Below are 14170 nucleotides of genomic sequence, written 5' to 3'. Positions count from 1 at the left end.
AAGGGAAAAAAAGAGAGCACATTAAATTGATAGGGAAAGTGGGGAGGGGAGACAGAAGAGGAAATGGAGGTGCAAGAATGGGGAATGAATTTGATCAAAACGTATCATATACATGAATTAAAAAAATAAACAAAAAGAAACTGAATTATTATACTCAGAACTAACCTGTAAAAAATATTTGGCTGGGTGGTGGTGGCGCACGCCTTTAATCCCACCCAGCACTTGGGAGGCAGAGGCAGGTTTATCTCTGTGAGTTCGGGACTAGCCTGGGCCTCAAGTGAGTTCTAGGAAAGGTGCAAAGCTACACAGAGAAACCCTGTCTCGAAAAACCAAAATAAATAAATAAAATTAAAAAAATGTTTGAAATCAAAGACTGATTCAGTGGCTGGTTGATACACTCTACTGTAAGAAAAACAACTGAGTTATTATAGTGTATGAAGAAAACTACCAGGGGAAAGAAACAGCTGACTCCCCAAGACAGTCCTCATTTTCACTCTGCAGTTCAGGGCACATGAAGTATTTGAGTTGTTAGCTAATGTCTTTACCATCAAGTTAAGGTCTCATAGTTAGGATAGAGAAGAAATTAAGTTTTTAAAATTCTATACTAGAACTTTACAGGGATTATTTGTAAGGGCAACAAAAGTTTCCTGTTTTATGCCTTGATAAAATATTTCTATTAAAACAATGATCTATAACACTGGTTTTACTATAAAGCTTAGTTAATCATCTTGGGTATATTCAATGACGACTAATCACTAATACCAACTTAAAAGTATACAAGCCAATAATGAATATTGCAGGTTAATTAAAAACTCTTAAAAGTTCCATGAAAAGCATGAAATATAAAAAAGAAAACAGAAAGAAAAAATCAGACAAGACGACTCCTAAGATTTGTAGCTATACTAAGAAGCCCAAAGAAGACAGTTTCCACAGCATCTTCTAAAGTCCATCAACTTTGTGGCAGGAAAACTAAATATGAAACCATGAGTTTTCATTTAAAACCAAATTAATTATACTCTGGAAAACAATAAATACAGCAAAAGCTTTAAGACTTCTGAATACATGCTAACAAAGAAGGGAAATAATGAACAGGAAATGACTTCTATATCAACATCTTTTTTTAAAAGGATTTATTTTCCTTTTACTTATCTATATGTTGTGTCTATTTGTGGGTGTGTGCACATGAGTTTGGGTACCCATGGAGGTCAGAAGAGTGTGGCTGTCTCCTGGAGCTATAGTTCTATGGGGTTGGTTGTGAGCTGCTGGACAGGAGTACTAAGAACATAGTTACTGCCCTCTGCAAGAACAGCAAGTGCTTGTAAGCACCGAATCACCTCTACAGCACCTACTAACTCAGAAAGGGTTTCTGTTGTTTTTATTTTTGAGATTGTAATCTAATTCTATTTCTCCCTTCATTTTCCTCCCTCCAAACACTCCTGTATACCCATCTCCTTCAAATTCATAGCCTCTTTTTTCATTGTTACTACACATATATGTAGTATTTATACACACACACACACACACACACACACACACACACACACACCCCTACATATTGCCTGCTGAGTTCATATAATGTTATTTGTATGTATGTTTTCAGGGCTGACCATTTGGGTACTGTACAACCAATTGGTGTGCTCTTCCCTGAGGAAGACCACCTCAGCTACTCCCAGCTTTCCTCAGTTACCTATAGCTCTATGTAGGGTTGAGGTCTGACGGGCTTTTACCTACCCTGTTTGGCATGTTATTATTATTATTTTTTTAAAAATCAGACACTTTACCAGCCTGGCCTAACAGTCCTGCACTGCAGTGTTACATGTGTTATTCAAAAGCTTTGAGTCTTATTACTGAAAATATCATAGATGAGGACATAGCACACAAACATTGTTTGTTTGTCTGAAGACAGGGTTTCTCTGTGTAGCCCTGGCTGTCCTGGAACTTGCTCCACAGACCAGGCTCATCTTGAATTCAGAGATATACCTCCCTCTGCCTCCTGAGTGCTAGGATTAAAGGTGTGCACCACCACTGCCCAGCTACTGTACATACTTTTTTTAAAGACAGTATTTTATAACTGAAGTGTTTATTTAAATTGTATATAAGTTGAATGACTGGCATAATAACCCTTTTTACCTACTGTAGCTTCCACATCCATAGATTAAGGTGTGGCTCAAAACACTCATGACAAAATTACACCAAACATGTACAGATATGTTTCTTGTCATTATTTCCCAACAACAGTTTAACAGTTATTCATATGATATTATGAATTCTAAGAAATAAAGAAATGCTTGTTGTAGAAAGTAAATAAGGGGAAAGATATATGCAGGTTATATGCACATATTATATCACTTTATTTTATGAGACATGAGCAAGTAGGAAGTTTCATCTTCAGGGACCTACATCCAATCTGTCATGGATACCAGGAAATAATTTCCTCCCCTCTTCCATTTCTCTCTCTCTCTAGCTAAAAGAGGCATACACAATACAGCTTTATAAATGGTTAAAATAGCATGCAACATATTAGGCATTACTTATTACATAAAGGACTAAAATATCAAAAAATTTTCTTTCTCTAAAGTTCAAAGTTTACAAAGATTAATACTCTCAACTGACATATTACTTTGCAGTCAAAATTATTCTTAAAACTCTCTTAAATATCCTACAAGTATAGTCAGTTACATTATTTAAATTCTACAACCTAAAAAATTACTGTACATTATGAAACACATTTTCAAAACATGAGGATTGTACTCTATTTATAGAAACCACTATAGTTTATGTGGAATGTAGAACCTAAAGCTAGTAACAGTTAATTCATTTATCACCCATTTCGTGGTCCCTATCATGTAGATTACAGCTTGTTAGAAGAGTGAAAAAATAATGATACAGATTTTAATTAGTTACTTTATGTTGCATTTTTCATATGTAATGGTTTGGGAAATCCAGTATATTTCATTTTTGTGTGGTAGTAATTTAAACAGGCCAAGTCTCTGAGAAAAAGAGGACATTTCTTCCTTCACAGATCATTTTAAATGTATGAGAAAAGAGGAATATAAAATGGCATGTATGTGAGAGAATTTCAGTTGCCTTTGATGCTAGTACTAAGCAGCAAAACACAGGCAAAGGTTTTTAAATATAATAACTATGCCTTTGCACTAAAATTAAAATTAGTGTCAATTTTTAAAAAAAGATTTTTTTTAATTCATTTTCAAATTAGAACAAATGGAATGGAGTAGACATGACCAAGTTAGTTATAAGAAGTATCTAGAAGTAGATGTCTTTTCAACAGAACTGGGTACATCAGTTAGCTATGCAAAGAACTGTACGGGTGGTTGTATGTGCTTCATTCACCCCTGAAGCCCACCCTGGAAGGCAGCGGGTAACTGCTAGCTACCTGCCCTTGCTCAGGGCATGGCCGGGACTGAGACCCCTTAAGAGGGGAAATGCATACATGATCGCTTTCTTGGCTACCTCATGATCCTGGATGCTGGATTGCAGACCAAGTCAGAGTTCTCCAGAGAACCATCTTAGACTGTGCCTCACCTCTCCTGGATCCTGTAACCGATCCCTTTGCTGGCTGTAAGTTTAGCCAAAATAAACCTCTTTGACTATCAGATAAACTACATGGAATTGCCTCGTTAATTACCACTTTAAAGAACTCAATACCATAGTAGGTTTTAAACCCTACTATTTCCTGGGAAATTGGGAGAGGAAAAATCTATTCACTTACACATCATAACTTGATGCGCTTAACACAGGAAAAAATTAAATAAAACATGGCATCAAAGAGTTCATAGTTTAACAGAAGACAGATAAGCTAAAGCATAGCATGGAAATGAAAAGCACTACAGATCTAACAGTATAGGAAAGGGGATGTAGAAGAGTTGCAAATGACTACATAAAACTCGTGTGTCACACATACTACCTCCTATGTGTCAATGTGGGCTCTACCTAGAAAGATGTGTACAGGAATATGAATTTGTGAATACTCAGGACCAGAGACTCAAGAGATGACTCAGCAGTTAAAGGGGTGCTTGCTGCTCTTGCACAGGACCAGAGCTTAGTTCCAGCACCTATGCTAGGCAGTTTACAACACCTGTTAACTCTAGCTCCAGCAGATCTGACAGCCTCTTCTGGCCTCGTGGACACCTGCACACACAAACACACATCCACACATAAATAAAAGTAAAATAAAGCTTAAAACAATCAGATTTATTTTTTTAACAAATCAAAAAATGAGAGCTTGTAGCTACAAAATCACGTAAGATTCTGCAATGAAAACAGACAAAATTAAAAGGAGGCTGAAGTTCTAGGAGAGAACAGTTCATGGATGAATTTGGAACAATGGGAAAAGCTGGGCCAATAAGAAGACTCAGTGAAGAAATGCATTTGCCACCAAGCCTGATGACCTCAATTTGATCCCCAGGATCAACATGGTGGAAGGAGGGACCAGCTCCAGCAAGCTGTTCCTCTCCTCCCGGGCCCCATACACATGTAGCACAAATGCAGTCATAAACATACAATAAATCATTATATTTTTTTCTAAAGAGGAAAACTTTCTTTACTCCAACGTGTTCATTCTCTCTTCATTTCTTTATTGAATTCAGCCCAGGAGGAAAATGGTGGAGAGAAAAAGACAACCAGTGTTCAGAGAGCAAAGGAAGAGGAAGGAAGCCATGCGGTAAAAACTCAGGGAACCACGTGTTCCTGAGGGGAGGAGGGATTAACAGTCAAACACTTCAAGGTTGAAGCAGTCCAAGGTGGACACTTGGTTCATGGCTGGAGATATAGCTCAGAACAGTGCTTGCCTCATATGCTCAAGGCCCTAGGTTTAGTTCCCACCACTACACAAAAGTAAATTATAAAAAAGGTAGAAAGAAATTAAGGGATATAGTGGGAATCTTATGGTTGTTCTTTTAAGGTTACCTCTGTACTGTATAGTATCTCTTGTTTTTAGTCCCCTATCTTTTCAGAGATTCCAAGTGTATCACTATAAAACACACACACACACACACACACACACATACACACACACACACACACACACACGTTCTTCAACTGACAACTCTACAATTGTAGCTATAGGTATGATGAAAATAAGATGAAAAATCTTTTCATGAACATAACTGAATGTGAATAGTAGTATATGGGTTATTTCATTGCAATAAAATAATTCCTTGAAAGTAAAAGTGCAGACCATATAAAGAAAATTCAAAATATGACACTACGATATCACAAATGAACACCATGGAAAGAAATTTTATGGCCTAAATGAGTCATGTCACTTTAACTTAACATGAAGATGCCTAAATTTAGATAAAGGCCATACAAGCATAAAAATAACTCAATTCCTAAGAAATCACATAATACGTATTAGTCCTAACCCACCCTTAATGAACTGACTTAATATTTATTGTATGCTATAGTATAGAGCTTCAAGAATATGAATAGAAACGACATAGAGAACTTTATATGTAAAATTTGGCTATTATTAAAGTTAAGGGGAGGTAATGTTTAACAAGGTCATATATAGCTACAGGATTGTGTTAATATACATAAAAACCCTGATTACATGCATATATGTGCAATATATATATACATACATATATATATATATATATATATATATATATATATTATACATATTACTATTCTTACATCAAATCTAAGAAATAAAAAAGGGAAAGAAACATAAAAACTGACTAACTGATTGGCAGACTGCTTGCTAATATAGGTAAGGCCTTACATTTGTATCCTAGCCCTACAAAAGCAAAGCAAATGGAACCAGGGGTTGATAGTCATTCCATACATAGTAATACTTAACTACAAACAGGAAAAGCAAATTGTAAACACATAGGTGCTAAAAAATGTACTTCTTTAAATAAAACAAATGAAGCACTAACACTAGTACATGCTTAGAGAAACGTAATTGAACATCACTTATCTTATTAATTACTCATTCATTCCAGAAATATTTTCTTAGAGGGGGCTTTAATTAGGGAGGAGGAAGAAAGATTAGGAAGAAGAAAGTAAAAATGTCAGTAAGGGTGTCAGAAAAAGTCACAAGGAATCCTAGCTATCTAAGTTTATACATGATACATGTCTGTGCATAGATATACAGTTTAAATGAAATTTTTATATCTGGACTGACAATGCTCTCCACAAGAGCCATAGACTATCTCATACCCCCCACCCAACACCAGGCATGAGAAGCTCCCATTGAGTTGTCCAAGAGAATTACCAAACATAGGCTATTGCTAATGTTCATGGTTTCCCCCAAGAGCTTGAAGGTAAGCCCCTACTGCTGAAGACAACACATACTTTGGACACAGGACCCAGAGGAGCTGAGCTGGCTCTGACCCAAAAGATTCCTCCCCGAGGACTGGCATTCATGGTACCAAAGGTGACATGCAAGCTTCCAAGGGAGGGAAGCAACAAGTAGTCCTACCCAGCTATCATGCCTATTAAGTACAACATGGCATGGTATCGCTAAGGGTACAATAGTGGCACACATATCTTGGTGGTAACCAACAGCTCTTTAACTGGACTTAAGGCCCATTTAACAAAAGGAAAGTCATGGTTGGTACTGGAAACCTAGACAACTAGCTGGGGCTAGGGAAGTCATTAATCTTGAAGGAAAACTGAGAACCTATAACTTCTACTTTACTAAATCAGCATAATCCCTAACTACATTCTAGATATTTATTCTTATACACACAGATAAGTGTACTTCTTACCCTTCACTGAAGAAGCTGGCTGTGAAATTTCATCTCCTAGAAATGTCAGAAAAGCCACACCCAAAAAGTCTCATCAACATGGCCTGAATAAGGACAGAACCAATAGATATGCTAATATGGAAGGGGGAATATTGTGGGGCCTCAGCTCTAGATAAAAAACAAAGAAACCCCTATAAGTAACTAAGAAATGCTGGGAGTAGTAAAATAGTCTTCTATAGGAAAGAGTGTCCAAATTGGCTAACCAATACCAAATGGTCAGTCCTAAAATCATATACATACAAGTGACATTATACAGACTAAGCAGGTTGTATTCATATAGTTAGGAGTGTGTGTGTGTGTGTGTGTGTGTGTGTGTGTATGCACAAGCGTGTGCATGGTGAGAAATGATAGAATATATATTGGTTTTTCGAGACAGGGTTTCTCTGTATAGCTTTGGAGCCTGTCCTGGAACTCACTTTGTAGTCCACGCTGGCCTTGAACTCACAGAGATCCACCAGCCTCTGCCTTCTGAGTGTTGGGATTAAAGGCATGTGACGACACCACCACCAGGCATATAATTATATTTTAATTAAAAAAACAAAGATTTACTAGTAGTATAGTCTTGTAATCCTAGTACCAGACAGGCTGAGACAGGAGGATTTTGAGTTTCTGGACAGCCTGGACTTAAGAAAAAGAAAGAAAGAAAATCTTTAGTAAGAAACTAAGATATTACAAGAACTGTTCCTGGAAGTTGAAGACTATAGTAAAAAAAAAATGAAATTTCTGTTAACATGAGACTTCATTTTGTTCTATTTTATGGTTGAAATCCAGACAAAATTCACTGAGGAAACGAGTAAAAGTTTGTCTTTGTACTAGAGCATCCCTCTCTCATTCTATGTCAACCCTGAACAAGTTTTTCACTTGCTTCTAATTACAAGAGATTGCCCAACTTGAATTTGGTTTAAATACTAATAGGCAACTTCCATTCCAAAAATTATGTGCAAGGGTATCCTATATAAGGGGACTAATCATAGAAAAAGAAAAAGGATACTAGATACATAATAGCTCTCTAAGGGGAAAATAGAAATCTATGACAAATATACAACATTTTCATAGTTCTGCTCTAGACTACTCAATATAAATAATTCTAATGCTATGCTATAAAATAGCAAATAATATAGTTTTTTTTTTTAAATTGAGGGGCTCATGACACAGTACATCCTTTGTCTCATTCATTTCTTCTTTTATTGTTGAGATTTTTGAAATGTCTAGACATTTCTCCTATGTTCAAAGCCCTGAACTGAGATGTGCTATGCAACTTTGAGCAGCACTGTCTCTGGGGTTAGCATGTCAGTCACAGAACCTCTCTTTTAATACTGTTTTAGAATCAGAGGAGGTAGAGCACTGCAGTAGTCTGAAACAGAAGTGACTCTCTAGGCTTGAGTCTTTCAGCTTGTGGCCTCCAGCTGGTGGTACTGTTGAGGGAAGCTGTGGGACCAGGCTGATGGAAATGAGTGTCAAACAGGAGGCCTTTAAGGCTTACAGCCCAGCTTTTGGTACTACACTTTGCTGGCTGCTGTGTAAGGAGCTGTGCCTCATACTCCTACACAGAACTCTGAAAGCTGGAGTTGTTTAAGCCTTCATGTCTTCCCCACCATGAAGGACTGAAATCTTTTGAAACAGTGAGTCAAAATAAGCCTTCTCTCTTTTAAGTAGTTCTGTCACTGAAATGAGAAGGGTGACTAACACAGGATTTAAATGCTCAATCTTAATTAGTAACATTATTAATCCAAATAATAATAGCTTATTATCATTAACATAATCCTCAGGATTCTAAGCTAGAAAATTTAAATAAATTAGAATAGAATATAAAAATTTTACTTTACATTTTGACTAGATGATCAGTATAAACCTGTTTCTCAAATTAAGTAGCAAAATATCAATACTACAGCTTCAATATCTAGAATCTCTAAAAATGATCAAATTAAGGAATGTTTCAGAAAACAAAAAGCTCCATAAATATCTTAACTGCTACTCCAAAGATTCATGTATTTCCTGTCTTTAAAAACATTATTTATTACTTGTTATTTCAAAGTATACTTAATTACATTTTTAAAAGCAAGAAACCAATTAGTTAACAGAGTTACTATCATTAAAAGGTATTCTTTTCTGTCCTCATTCTGGTCAAACCAGACTGGGAATTTCTAAAATGGTTCTGTTCTGAAGAAAAAAAGTCAAACAATAATAAAAGCTTAGCTAAATCCAGAAAATGGTGATATAGTAAAAATAACAGAATTATCAAAGGAATAAGGCAAAAGTACTATACTAATAAGAATCTTTCATATTCTCTGTAATCTCTCAAACAATCCTGAAGAAAACAAGAAATTCCCAAATGGAGAGGTCACTAAATACCCAGCAACACTCACCCAACTATTGGTAGGAGACCTCTTGGAGACCCAGATGCTTGAATCAGCTGAAATAGTACCAAGTTTTTACTGATTACTCTTAACAAGGCAATGGAGCATAGGCTAACTCCATACTACAACAAACTGAAAGCTATTACTTAATGTTGACAACTCTATTTACTACCATTTTAAATGACTCAAAGGAAGAATAAGGAATAAGGAATTCCAGTGTAAACAAACTATACTCTGTGTTAACTTTAATCCTTAGAGATATAAGACTGACAACCATGTATGATAAACACACTGACAGAATAGTTTTTCTAAATTAGTGTGTTACAAATCTTAAAGAAAATATATCCATACTTTAACATTGGGTCCCACTAAAAATTATGAAGAAATATACTTTTTAAGACAATAAAAATTCTCCAACACTATTTTAGTAACACACAAGCAAAGGCTTTTGTTGTTGTTATTATTATTTCAGTGTTTTTAATTAAATTAGTGATTTTTGTAATCAGGATTCTCATAACTGAATCCAAAAAACTTCGAAGAGTTAACAACTAAATGAAAGACTCAAAGGTGAATAGTATTTTTAATATTACTGTTTATATTTTTAAAATATGAAGTTATCAACTTAGCAGAAAATATATGGAACCTAACTTTAAGGAGGAGTACATAGAATCAGTGTCAAGGTAAGAAGAATAAAGCAGTGTTTTCTCAATCTCTAGAAGTTAAAGAGAAAAGGTAACCTCATCCCACACAAACCCAAATGTTCCTTTCTCCAAACATCCACATGGGGTTGAAAAAAGACAATGTATAGCCACGGGAATGGCTAAGTACAAAACATGGAAGACCCTATACTTTTTCCAAGTCGTTTAAATATAAAAACTGCTTTTGCCTTATAGATATGTGTCAAGTATGGGAATAAGTGGAAAAAGACCCATTTGGTTGAATTACGTCAGACAGATAAATACAGAACAGACTTTTTAATGTCAAGCATGCATACTAAAGCTGACACTAAAGCAGTATGCCAGATGACAAATGATGTAAGATACATTAGGGATAGGTCTACAATATAATGTATCTATAACTTCATCATCATCCAACAATTTTTAAGACTTGAGAATAGGAATAAATTTTTCCATGAGAAAAATTCAAACATTGCAAAATTTTAAATGACAAAGCAAAGCATGCCAGTATTACCTTTCTTTCGAAAGAGTGCATTTAGGTAATTTTCTGCTTGGCATTCAATCTTATCAGTGTGGGACTGGCCCTGAGATGATAGCTCCTCTGTTGGCGTTGACTGTGAAGAATCAAGAGATGGTATACAATCCTAAAATTACAAGAAAGTAACATACCTAATTACTTTTTATTTAAACCTGAGTTCCAACTAAATATGTCAACATTGTTTCAATGTTCAGTTGTTCTGCCTTTTATAAAATATCGAATTATACCAAAAGAATATAAAATCTGATAGGAACAGGGGTCAAAACAGCCTTTATTTCTTACCAAATCTATGGTAAAATATGTGTGTGCTGGGGCATTAGGGTGAGGGTGGGCAGGCACTGCTGAAAAGTTTACTCTATGCATGCCAGTGAAGTAATCCTGCCAGAGGTTTAACAAAGCAGATGAATTTAAAAGATTCTTCTCATCACAACAGATAAGGAATCAGAGTTTCTCACCACACAAGAAGATACTGGTTACACATATCTATGTCCTCTATATAGTAGGTACATATTTCATCATCAACACAGGATATTTCTGATAGCAAAAGACTTTAAAAGTAGTGAAAGGGTTACAAATAGTAGCATATTATCTCCTTACTACCAACTGCAAAGAATCCAGACTGTAGAGTGGTCTTATATAAACTAGGTCTCCAAGTTCACCCTTGGACACCTAAAAATACCAACCTGACCTAATGTGAAGTTCATGCATCAGGAAGTAATAGGAAATAAATGTGAAGTATGAAAGCCAAACCAAACCAAAACCAACCAACTAACCAAACAAACAAAAAAACAAAAACAGAAAAAGAACAAAAACAAAAAACAGAAAGAAAGAAAAGAAAAAAATAATGAATTTTAAAAGCTAAACTAAATGTTGGACATATTTTTTTTCATTCAACAAAATCAAGTATTTAAATTTTTCACTGAGTCACAAATTAGCAGAACAAATTAAGTTTAAAAAAAAGAACTGTGTTACAATTGTGTGATTATTTTAAAAATAATTTCATGGCACTAAAACTTACACTGACTGCTTCTCTCTGTAGGTTACAAAATGAACATTTTTCATCCATAGACCAGTCAGTCAGCTCTTCTGGTTCACAGTCTTTAAAAGAAGGAAAATATTCATTAAATATACTAACTTTATTAAAACCAGCAAAATCACCATCTTCCACAGCAATGGCAAAAGGAAAAATGAAAAATACAAAACCTAACTACTAAAAGTAAGGAGAGAAAGTCTAACTTTCAAATTAACCTCTTGATATCTAGAAAAATAAACAATAGGCCATGAGACAAAATACCCAGAAAAATGAGCTGGTTATAGATTAAGAATTTTCCAATAGTAGAATTTTAAGTATTATCTAATCACTTCAAAGATCCAGTCATCACTATTTATTCATTTCCTTTTTATTTTCATTATGACAGTCACAACAAAGAGGGTTATAGAAGGAAGAAAGGAATAAATTTTGCACAATCTGAAAGAAAATACAGCACAGAGAATGGAAGGAACAAAGGCGTCAAGAACACCCAGATTTGAGAAAATGGAATGATGCCTACAAAAAAAAGTAGCAATCCATTCGTAGATTGGATAAATAAGGCCAGACTTTTTCATTTCCAAAAGCTTAGTTACAAGAGAAAGATGCAGTAAACCAAAAGGGTCTATCATCCAATGCAAACAAACCATGTACGATTCTCCACAGATTAGTGCTGCTCTTGGCCTTGGTCAGAGGAATTCCTGTTTACAGTGCTGACAGTTAATTCAGAGACTCATAATTCACCAAAAAGTGCCGAGAACAAATGACTGTTAAGTGCTCAGCCCTCCACTGTGAGACTCAGGAAACTCCTTGGAAGAAAGAGCAGAATTTAAGAGCTGGAGCATGAAGAGGAGTAATGTATTCTGGACAGGACAGAGCTCTTGGACCTATGGACTCACAGAGGTAATGGTTACCTGCAGAAGACTGGGCTGATCGACATTCCATCAACAATGCCAATTAGGCCTACTCCCCCATGAGGAGTTAAAAGCAATTAGTAGATGCTGGCAGAAGGGAAGTCCTGTCTACAGTAGTGTAGCCACTGGTAAGTTGTCCTTGCTCAAGTAAATAAATCAAACCCATGCCACCAACTCTAATTAAACGCAGAAGGGCTTGGTGGGAGGGAGGTTAAGTGAGAATAATGTGGACAGCAGAAATATAATCAAAGCACATTATAAACATGTATGAAAGTGACAATAAAATTTAAACCTTAAGTAACTTTCATTTCTTTTTTCCTGAATACTAATTCTCACAACCCAACAGTTCTAATATATTAAAGTTTCTGGAATACAAAAACACTTATCTGCTAAGGACATTTTAAGAAGGTATGGTAACACTGTCATTCTAATTACATTTAGTAGATGTACTGATTTTTAAAATCACTGTTTACAACAGAATGTCCTTCCACTTTTTTCCCTAAATAAATTTGCATGCAGAACCTTACATACAAAGGTTACCATCTGAGACAGCTATACAATGGCTAATTGGAAACTATTAGTGTGCTACAGAAATTCTTTCAAAAAGCACAATGGAGCTGAAGACATGTCTCTGCTAAGTTACACAGAAAATAAAGTATACCATTCCTGGAATGATAATGAACAAAAAACTGATTAAAGTCACTCGTAGGGCCCTTTTACATTAACCAAACAGAGTGGATGATCATAAAATCTGTAGAAAGAATGTAAAAAATTTGTAGAAAGATTTTGTAGCACAAAAATACTTACATACATTTGCAAAGAGCAGTATGTGGGAACATTAAGACCCGGTAAAGGGTAATGGAAAGATACCTGAAGACTGGAAATCTGGGCTAGAAACACATTTAATAGCTATGACTTTTCAGGACACAAAATTTTGTTTCAATTGGCTTGTGTGTTCAATGTGCATTATATACTGTCAAACATGTATTTGATAAGGTGTTTTTTTAGAAGACTAAATATCTGCTCAAGAATATATAGTCACTTTTCTTTTTTTTCTTTTTTGTTTTTTTTCGGGACAAGTTTCTGTGTAGCTTTGGAGCCTGTCCTGAAACTCACTCTGTAGACCAGGCTGGCCTCTGCCTCCCAAGTGCTGGGCTTAAAGGTGTGTGTCACCACTACTGCCCGGCATAAGCTTACTTTTCTACAGACCACTTCACATACAACAACTTGCAGTAATCTAACAATTATTGAGAGATTCCTGAGCTGGGGAGATGGCTCAGAGAGTAAAGGCACCAGCTATGCACATCTCACAACTCATGCTCGATCCCCAGAAACCACATTTAAAAAGCCAGAAGCAGTTTCATGAACTTGTCATCTTTTCACTCCCATGGTAAGATGAGAGGCAGAGGAGGAGAATCACTTGGAAGCTTGTGGCCAGCTAGCCTGCAATATGACGTGCAGCAGTGTAAACAAGAGACTGCCTTCAAAAGGTGAAGAAGAACTGACTCCCCGAAAGTTATCCTCTGATCTCGACATGCACAAAAAGACACATACACACACACACACCCCAAACACTTGAGGGCAGGGAATGAGTCCTTATAGAACTTTAGCTATATAAGCTTAAATAAACTGTTTTGACCCTGAAATGAAGAAGTATGTATCATTCACTGCTGAGACTTTGAAAGAAAAAGTGTAACCCAACCCCATTTGAAACAGGGACCTGCTTTTTGGATCCTGGTGGCCTGGAACTCATTATGGACCAGGATAGCTTTGGATTTGTGGAGATCCTCTCCTCTCCACTGCTAGGATTACAGATGTATACCACCACATGGGGCTCTTCCCTAGTCACCTGCATTTTTCACCCTGCACCACCCTGGGACT

The 14170-nt window shown here is 35.9% G+C and overlaps 1 protein-coding gene across 9 annotated transcripts in view; it reads right to left on the bottom strand.

Annotated features, from left to right (window-relative positions):
* The window catches only part of Lcorl (ligand dependent nuclear receptor corepressor like), a 183539-nt gene that overhangs the window by 85246 nt on the left and 84123 nt on the right, over positions 1 to 14170 (bottom strand). For all 9 annotated transcript variants that reach the window (XM_036200249.1, XM_036200243.1, XM_036200250.1 and 6 more), the window contains exons 3-4: positions 11367 to 11446; positions 10325 to 10454 (exon numbers count right to left, since the gene is read on the bottom strand). In XM_036200249.1, the coding sequence (XP_036056142.1) occupies positions 10325 to 10454; positions 11367 to 11446 (210 nt within the window). The remainder of the gene's footprint in view (positions 1 to 10324; positions 10455 to 11366; positions 11447 to 14170) is intronic.

The sequence above is a fragment of the Onychomys torridus genome, chromosome 10, assembly GCF_903995425.1.
Source record: "Onychomys torridus chromosome 10, mOncTor1.1, whole genome shotgun sequence".
NCBI lineage: Eukaryota > Metazoa > Chordata > Mammalia > Rodentia > Cricetidae > Onychomys > Onychomys torridus.
Note: the sequence above shows the minus strand (reverse complement) of the source record. Positions and strands in the feature narration are given on the sequence as shown.